The 8,907-nt window shown below is 47.5% G+C and overlaps 1 protein-coding gene across 3 annotated transcripts in view; it reads left to right on the top strand.

The window, feature by feature from the left end:
- The first annotated feature begins 847 nt into the window (after positions 1-847).
- psda (pleckstrin and Sec7 domain containing a) overlaps positions 848-8,907 on the top strand; it is a 28,166-nt gene continuing 20,106 nt past the window's right edge. Inside the window, exons 1-2 of one of the 3 annotated variants that reach the window (XM_062463597.1) lie at positions 848-1,206; positions 5,999-8,759. In XM_062463597.1, coding sequence (XP_062319581.1) covers positions 6,186-8,759 — 2,574 coding nt within the window. In that variant the 5' untranslated portion in view covers positions 848-1,206; positions 5,999-6,185. The other 2 variants (XM_062463599.1, XM_062463598.1) reach the window with 2 other exon arrangements.

Genomic DNA, 8,907 nt, shown 5'->3' with positions numbered 1-8,907 from the left:
AAATAAAAATAATTTTCTTTTAACCATTCCAATGTGGGGGGTCTGAGACAGCCCGACAGTTAAAAGAAAATGCTTCACTTTGTTTTTGTATGAGGTAAATTTGTCGCAATACGACGGTGGGTCACAATGACTGATGGGTCAGAATGACCCGAAGATAACACAAGGGTTAAAACCTCTCATTTAAAACCTCTCAACAGGGGCTATACAGCCCTGCTCTCTGGAGCCTTTTGTCAAGTGACTGCGACTATGTCCAGATAGCCTGAAAGATAATGAAACTGCAATGATAACCAGAGGAGAGGGATAAAGGGGTGATGATAATTGTATCCACAGAGATGTGAATGCCTTTCCAGAAACACAGTAGATGAGTCATCTCAAGTAGAAACCATGGCAACATGGTGCAGGTAGTGTCACTCATGTAATCTATTGTAGGCTACTGTAGTCTCTAATTTTTTACTTGTTTGAGTCTGCATGTAATGTCTGTATGTTATGAAATATATACCAAGAAAATCTCTAATACCTTTGAGGTAAATCATGACTGCTCCCACCATCAATTACTTTTGCATCTACTCAAATGTTTTTTTCTATTTCTAGTAGCCCAAGGTCAATTGATTGGTTGTTATCAGAATATGCTCCTCACTTGACAATTTGGAAGTTCAGAATGATGAAACACCATGTTTCCAGAATGCCGCTTATATGATAGCGCATATGAACAAGGCTATACCTTCGGCATTCGTCACTGCAAGGGAGAAGAACAAGCAGTAGGCGCGCTAACGTTTATTTCGTGATGAATACTATATCTAGGTCTGATTACATAGCCTACATCGTACATTATTTGACGAATATCCTTCAGATTTGGTGCCAATTATGTTGACCAACAGTAATGCATTTAAAATATGAAACGCTGTTTCAGTGTATAACTCCCCTCACAGAGGAAGAGAATAAGCTTCGTATTTGCAATATGCTCGCTCTGTTGAATGCAAGAAAAAAGTGCATGAGGTGAGTCCTTCGTCCGGAGCGGAGAGTGAATATGAGAGAAAAGCTGTCGGTTTCAGGACCTGCCATGAATGGAAAGCTCCCTTTCAATCCTGGCCATACTACGTCAACATCTATGCGGAAACCAGAGATGGCTGTGAACACGGCTCCTCAACAGCCACCTGAGATTCCGATGAATCTTATGGATAGCATTTCATGTATCCTTGAGAAAGGGTAAGTGTTTGATTCTTTCCTGGTGGACTGCAGTAAGCTCGCTGATGTCGCTGACTATTCTGCCTGTCATGAATGAACTCGACACCAATATTTTTCCCACAAAAAGGATTCTCGAGTTGATGTTTTTATGTGCAGCGTCTCATTTAAAAACATGTGCATTCATAATTTTGCGCCTGTGTCACACGACCATTGTTGGTTATGGTAGCTACAAACTGCATCTCCACATTGTTTGATGTCTAACTTAAACGTCTTTGTGTGATTGTGTTGATGACATAATAAAAGTTGTAGTTATTTAACAAACCTGCTAGCAACAAGTTAACTACACCAGTTACATTCAAAACGTGTCTTTCAGTTTTCGCAAAAGTAAAATACTTGATCACTTTGAGGAGAAGGTGGTCATTTTGGCGTGCTCTCTCTTAACCACTCACTCACTCGCTTCCATAGTCAGACAACAGGCCTACTCGTTCTCACTGTCTAACATACAGCACGAAGTCGTGTGTCATAATGAATACCCTTTTCTCTCCACTGTCTCAATAGCTCCATCATCTCCTTCCACCCCTCATTAGTCGACCGTAATGATTCATGCAGATGCTGCTAGGCAGATATGGGTAGTGGGGCATGCCCATATGAGCTCATGACAGTCTCAGGACTGGGGGCATCCACACATCTGTTATAGTTAGAAATGGATATTGTAGGTGCCTCTTTGCTATTGTGTATCCCATAACCTGTAGTTATGACACCTAGATATGACACCTAACGACACCTAGATATCGCTTTGAATTTGACCTTACCTGGATATTACACTTAGACATCCCCTTTGCCGATGTCCACTACAGCAGGCACTTCCAGAATAGTTTGCTCCAATAACAGAGGTAATGCACCCCGCCCCTCCGTAGCTCCACCCACCAGTCCAAATTGATCTGACTGTTTAAGGCACTTGGTTTGGCATAAGAGCCATCGATCTGTCTTTCGGGGGTGGAGGGGTAGCATTGACCTGACGACCATTTCAAACAGCCTAGGTGATGTGGTTCATTTTGGGATATGATGAATTAACGGTTAAACTGTCTCCTAATGAAATCACCGCTGAGTCAGCATGACCAGTAGTGGATGTGATACCAGTTGGCTGTCTGCGGACTATTATAAGAAGTGAGATGTTGATTGAGTCACTGCCTCAAACATGCTTTGCTGGTTTCGGGTAAGAATCTGATAGTATTTGCCTTCATTATATTCTATAAATAATAAGTGGGACAGACATCCCTGTGTGGTTTGTAAACTGTTCTGAGCCAGAAAGACGTCTCCAGATTGACATACAGATTAAGTCCATAGAACACCATGCGTAAAGAGCTCTATTCATTCAGTTGTGGCTGTTTGGTATTTTTGTATCTGGAACCAGAAGAGGAAACGGAGGCAAGTCCCTCCCTTTTTCTCTAGAAGCATCGGACACCAGCCAAGGCCATATTGACTGGGGAAGCTGTGAAAACCCAATAACAAACGCAGCCAAGTCAGGAAAATAGAAAGCCAGGGCTGGTGTCTGGGTTGCCAGCTGAGTGATGGGGTTCTTGGGCAAGACACCACAACAGGGGGGTTGGCTGTTTCTTAATCTGTCGCTTCCATATGGCAGCTCCATGGACTCGGAGCCAAGAGACAACACGTTGAAGTCGGAAGATATCAATACGTCCACATTAAAGCATGGGGGATACACATGCCTTACATGTTATCAACTCAGAGAGATCATCCTTAGAAAGTACCAGTCGGATTAGTACAACGATTTAGACTATACAGACAGCTTGAGGTGAGAGTGTGTGAAGGTGATTCGCCAGATTTGATCCTCTTTGTTTTTCTTCATTAGGACCCCCCCCCCCATCTCCTGTGCAACTCAAATTAGCCCTTGTCTCCCTCTTCCCCTGAATCAAAGAAGGGGTACCGCCTCCTGTCTGCTTTGACCTTGCTAGCTCCCCGGGCATTGTAAGCTGCGCTATCCTTCACCATCTGTTAGGGCTAAATAGGCTACTTATTGGTACAGCAGAAAAGAAAACACTCTGAAACAGGTGATCCGATTGGCTGATAGTGTTCTTGGGGGGGCGTGGCATAGCAACATAATTGACAGGAGGTGATCGACGGACCTCCATGTGACTTGTCTGCCCAGGAAAGGAGGAGGAGCAGGGGGGAGAGGAGGAGGAGGAGGACAGCTCAGTGGTGTGGGAGGTGTAAAGCCAGAGTGGACTTACCCGCACGGTGGACAGCAACTGTGAGTCTGTTAGGGTGGATGGGTGGAGAGGCGAGTGGAAGGGGGGAGTGAGGAAGAGAACGATGGAGCAAGCAAGAGTGGCTGACACACAGGGGTACGCTGTTAGCAAAGTGAGGAGGAGGTGAGAATACAGAGGTAAGGGCGAGTGATGTCGAAGTGGGACTGCGTGTCCGTGGGTAGAGGAGGAGAGGTGGAGGGGGTGGGGGGAATCCTATTAGCAAGAGTACAGGAAAAGTAGGCCTACGTGCACTGCTTATCAGCCTGTGTGGGGGTGCTCCATTTTGAGTGTGTAAACAGCGCGTGTATCCATGTTTCAGTGAGAGGCAGAAGGCCACCACGTACAGACATCCTCCATGTTCAGTAGGCTGAACTAATCGGTTCTGTCACCTTCTACGACATGTGGCCCTGTCCGTTTCTACATGTGACAGGTTTCTACTATTTGTTGTTTTTTATGCTATGCTGTTGTCTGTCGACCCCTCACTGAAAGGAGGGTAAATGAAGTTCGAGAAATTGTAATTTTGAAGCCAGTTGATTATGGAGTTTTTTGAATGCATTATTCAGAATAAAAACACATCCAGACAAATGTTCCCAGAGATTCAGCCTAATCATATATTTGAGTAAAATTGTTTCCAAGAACTGTTCAGAATGTAAAAGGATGTAAGAAGCTATGAGAATATTTAGCACAAAAAAATATCTGACTGTAGCTTCTGGTTGTTGCTCCATGGATGAAAGTTTTCTACTGGGACAACTAAACTATTTATGCACAGTAGCCTATAGTGTAGGCTGTGGTTCAAGTCTGGCTCTTTTAGTACTGAATGATGTTAGCATGGTTCTGACCTTAGTAATAGGCACAGCAATATACTTACATCAACACTAATAGTCAAATAGCAAATTGTTCAGGAATAGAACTAGATATTAGGTCAATAATACAGTCAAACAATATAACAAAAAAAGGAGCCAGACAAAAGTTCACTGAGTATGGTTCACACAGGTGGATGGGAACACAAACCGGATATTCAGTTACACAAAAGGTGTCTATTTCAGCCTGTCGCGGTTACCTTGGTGTTGACAGATAATGTTGCATCAATGCTGCGTGGTCATGTTTATCCTCATTGCCATTTTGTGTTTTGTGGTCAAATCAAAACTGTCTTCATTTGACTAAATTGAATCTTGGAGCAGGAAAGGCCCTACAGTACCTAGTATGTGTTTTAGTTTCATGGATGCATGTAGTTATTTATGGTAAACTGTACTGTGATAACAGACTTTAGATAAGGATAAGGATGAATGTGATCTAGGAATGCTATTAGGAAGAGAGTCTTATAGCTGCAATCAATCACAACCAGTTCACTATCAGAGGCAAAGACAGACACTTGTCCAGAGGCACCCTTTCAGTGCATGGCTGTCAGCATGTTTTTGTGAGAATGCGTCTTTGGTAGTTTGTGTTGTATGGTCTCTCTTTTTTCATGCCTTGCCTATTGTACCAGTACTTACTTACAATATGTTGTGACCTTGATATTTCATTTTCTATTTCAGATAGAGTAGAATCTGTGCTGAATTACAAATGAAGACAGTGTCATTTTTCTGGCTCAAGGTTGTTCAGAATCAGGGCAAGCTACTGTGCCTATTGGTTTGGCCGTTGTACTGTGTGCCAGAAGGTGTCATACAATATGACGTTTAGAGTGTTAGGAGAACTGTTCAGATTCAAATAGATACAGGTAATTTCATTAACAGAGCCGGTAAGGCCTAAAGTGACAACTTTTTAATTTGTTCTATTAATATCAGGATTCAAAAGCACACATCAAAGTCTACAATATGCTTGTTGGCCCACTTATTCCCTGGCATTTTGAAAAACATTCATGTACTGACATCAGAGATTAGGACCATTCCTATAATAGTGACTTACTGCAAGAGCAAGGTGACAAAGTGCTACTAATTCTAAACTTTATTACCACTCTTCAAGAAAAGAGATGGTTGTCATTTCAGAATTTTAATATGAGCCATAGCAATTGTGTAAAAGTCTAAGACAATTACAGGAAATTCTTACTGTTACTTGGCCGTTACTGCAAGCTCAATAAAAATAAATAGCTGGTTCAGTTAACCCTGCACAGAGAGCAATAGGTCGCTGCCTGGGTCCTTTGACTTGCCAATATTGTCGTCAATCATATCAAGTCATCCACAGTCAGCATTCTCGGGCGGTGCTCTCGACGGCGTGTGTGTACAGTTGATGTGTTGTGTTTGTGCAAGCGTTGGTATGTTTGTGTGTGTGTGTGTGTGTCGGTGGTTGACTGCAGTGTACTAACACGGTGCATTATTCTGTGCCAGCACCTACTCTGTGATGATTAGGTAAGGAGATCTGTGGCCTTTATTTAGAATGAACACATACAAACAAGCTCATGAACTGAGAAATAATAGATTTTGTTGCAGTTACAAAGTTGCAGTTACAAAGTTGCAGTTACAAAGTTGCAGTTACAAAGTTGCAGTTACAAAGTTGCAGTTACGTTTTCGTACTTGGCTGATGTATATTTCTCTCTTCTCTTCAAACAGATTGGAGGGAAGATGAGCAATACACTATGGAGAAGGGAGCGACCAGCTCTGTAACTCTCACCAGAAAAAGCCGTCTCGTGGCTTTGTGGGACAGAGAGGCTAAGACATCTCCTAGAAAAAACGCAAAAAGCGGACAATTACTAGTGCTGATCATTCGGGGGACTGAACTGGGACAACTGTGAGGAACATGTCTCAGTCCGGGAAAATCCTCCACCTGTATGTGGAAGTACGATCTGTCCCTGAGGAGGAAGGCAAGGAGCTAGGGAACACGGAGAGCTCGGACCCCCTGATGCTCCAGGGCCCGGATGTTCTTCCTCAGTCTCAGCGGACGTCCAGCAGGCCCACCCCCACCCCTGCCGCCAGCCCGAGCGTGTCCCTGGGGGGGCCGCAGAGAGATGGGGGCAGCTGCCAGAGCCTCCCCAGCTCCAAGTCCTCCTCAAGGCACTCTGTCAGTTTCCACCTTCACCCTACCGACGACACAGGGCCTCCCGCCCTGCACCACAGACAGAGCCTGCCCTACGACCGGATAGATCAACTGCTCCAGACCCTCCAGCAGGGGCGCAATAGGCATGGAACTTTGGTCCGGGCGCGTTCCACAGACATCGAGAACTTCAGGGGGAGGGTGCCCCACTCCCCTGCCTCCGCGGGGAGGATTACGGCCCCCTCCACCCCCACGAGTGGGCGAAGGTCCTGCGACACTTCCGGGATGGGGAGCGACAAAGGGAAGCGATCGACGGTGACCTTCAGCTACATAGAGAAAGCCAGTATTAAGAATGTGGATAACCCTCATGGTTCTGTGTGCCAAAGCCAGCCTGAAAACCCCTTTTACAGAACCATGGAGGAGACCCCACTGCCTGTCCACCTCCGCAAAAGGCTCAGTGACCCGGTGTGCTCGGACAGGTGGCCCCCCTCAGGTAGCTCCAGTCCCAAACTCTCCTGCCAGACCTCCGGGAGGTCCCCCAGGGACTCCCCTTGCCTCCGGAGGACCACCTTGGAATCTGTAGGCCGCGAGGCCACACAGAGGGCTGTGGCAGAATTTGGCTCTCCAGAACTGAAGCGCAGACTGGCGGCCTACAGCCAAGACCGGAGTCCAGACCGCAGCCCCAGTCTACCACGGTACTACCTGTCACCCAGATGCCAGTCCTGGGATGGGTCACCCACTCTTCCCCATGGTTCCAGAACGCTACCCTCTAATCCTCACCCCCTGGACCAAGACAGGAGTAAATGCTCCACGAACGCCCTGAACGGCTTCCCCAAGAGTCCAGCCTCAGACCAACTGCCTATTCACTCCAGACACTCCTACCACAGCATGTCTCCTACCTCCAGTGTCCGCTCCCACGGGCTCCAGAACCAGAAGACGTGGCTAGGGAATGAGAGCCCCCGCCTGTCCACCAAGTTCCGCCCGCCTTTACCCGCAGGTCGCCCCACAGATATCCAGCATGAGATACCAGCTACGATGATTACCAGCTACCATGACACTAGCAGCCAGAGGACTATCCACAATGGGAACAATAACTCCCTACCCACCACCAGTCCCCAGAGGTCTAGCTGCAGTTCAAATGATGGCCTACATCGAGCCTATAGGACCCCAAGAACCAGCCACAATGCTAACGATAACTCTAGTCATGCTGCCAGTCCTCTGAAGATGAACCACATTGCTAATGATGGCACTTGTCAAACCTCTAATAACATGAGAACCAGCCACAAAGCTAACGATAGCCCACTGTCCTCCCCCAAGGTTAGTCATAAACAGTCAGGTTCCACAAGTCCAACTTGTGGACGAAAAATAGTTTCCTTAGCAACTAGTCCTGAAATGGCTCGGAAGTTAGCAGAGGAAGCCACAAAGCTTTCCGTTGTAATGGGGGCTAGAAGATCTCCCTCACCTACCCCCTCTCAGCCTGAGTCTGCCAGGTCGGAGAGCTCCAGATCAGGTTGTTTTCTCACCCCGGAGTCCCAGCCTTATGCCTCCCTCCATGGGCAGGGCTTCCCCGACCGCCCTGGGGAAACTACCACCCAGGAATGCAACTGGTCCGACAGGGACTCTCTGAGAACTGGCTCCCACTCTAGACCAGGACAGGTCTCTCCTCTATTATCCCCAAAATGTACCTTGTCTCCAGCCTCGCCAGCCAGGCTCCACCGAGTGGTGGCTTCCCACTCCCCCATCCCGGACCCTCGACTACAGGGAGGCATTCTGCAGGGTAAGGGCAGTCCTACCTTGCACCGCCACCTCCCCCCTCAGTTCATGGGTGAGAAGGGATCCCCAGGGCCGGAGAGGAGACAGTATGACGCACGCTCCGACAGAGGGGGGCCGCACAACCCTGAACCTGTCCGGTGGTCGCTAACGGGTCCCAGCACGGAGGCGGCTGCCATCTGGACCTCCAAGCATCAGCAGTGGATGGAGGATGAGTCGATCGTGGAACGGGACGAGTCCCATACGGAGAAGGAAAGATTGTGTCCGCAGACCAAAGAGGACTGCCTTAAGAAGGATGATGGAGGAGGGGGGCCTGCGAAGGGGCATCTGGGGAGCATCTACAGGGTGCATGGAGGGAGGGAGCCCAGGGGGGAGCCCAGGGGGGAGCCGCAGGACAACGGTGGGACGTTGGGGTCTTCCCAGAGCTCCAGCGGGGTGACTGGTAGTCTGGGAGACAGCAGTCAGCCTGAGAGAGACTGTATCTCCCCGGAGAACTCCAGCCAGTCCAGCCAGAAGAGCAACAACACTGGAGACACTGGAGACACTGTAGACACCGGCTCTGGGATGCAGGTGAGCTGGATGTACTGTGTACTGTAGGTCACCACGATTGCAAAAAGTTAGAAAGCAATTCCATTAGGGTGTTTTCAAACTTTTTCCATTGTGTGATAGAGAGACCGTAAGCTGTGTTCTCACACATTCCTTTCTGGATTTGTTGTAG

Source organism: Osmerus eperlanus, chromosome 6 (genome assembly GCF_963692335.1).
Source record: "Osmerus eperlanus chromosome 6, fOsmEpe2.1, whole genome shotgun sequence".
Classification (NCBI taxonomy): Eukaryota; Metazoa; Chordata; class Actinopteri; order Osmeriformes; family Osmeridae; genus Osmerus; species Osmerus eperlanus.
Note: the sequence above shows the minus strand (reverse complement) of the source record. Positions and strands in the feature narration are given on the sequence as shown.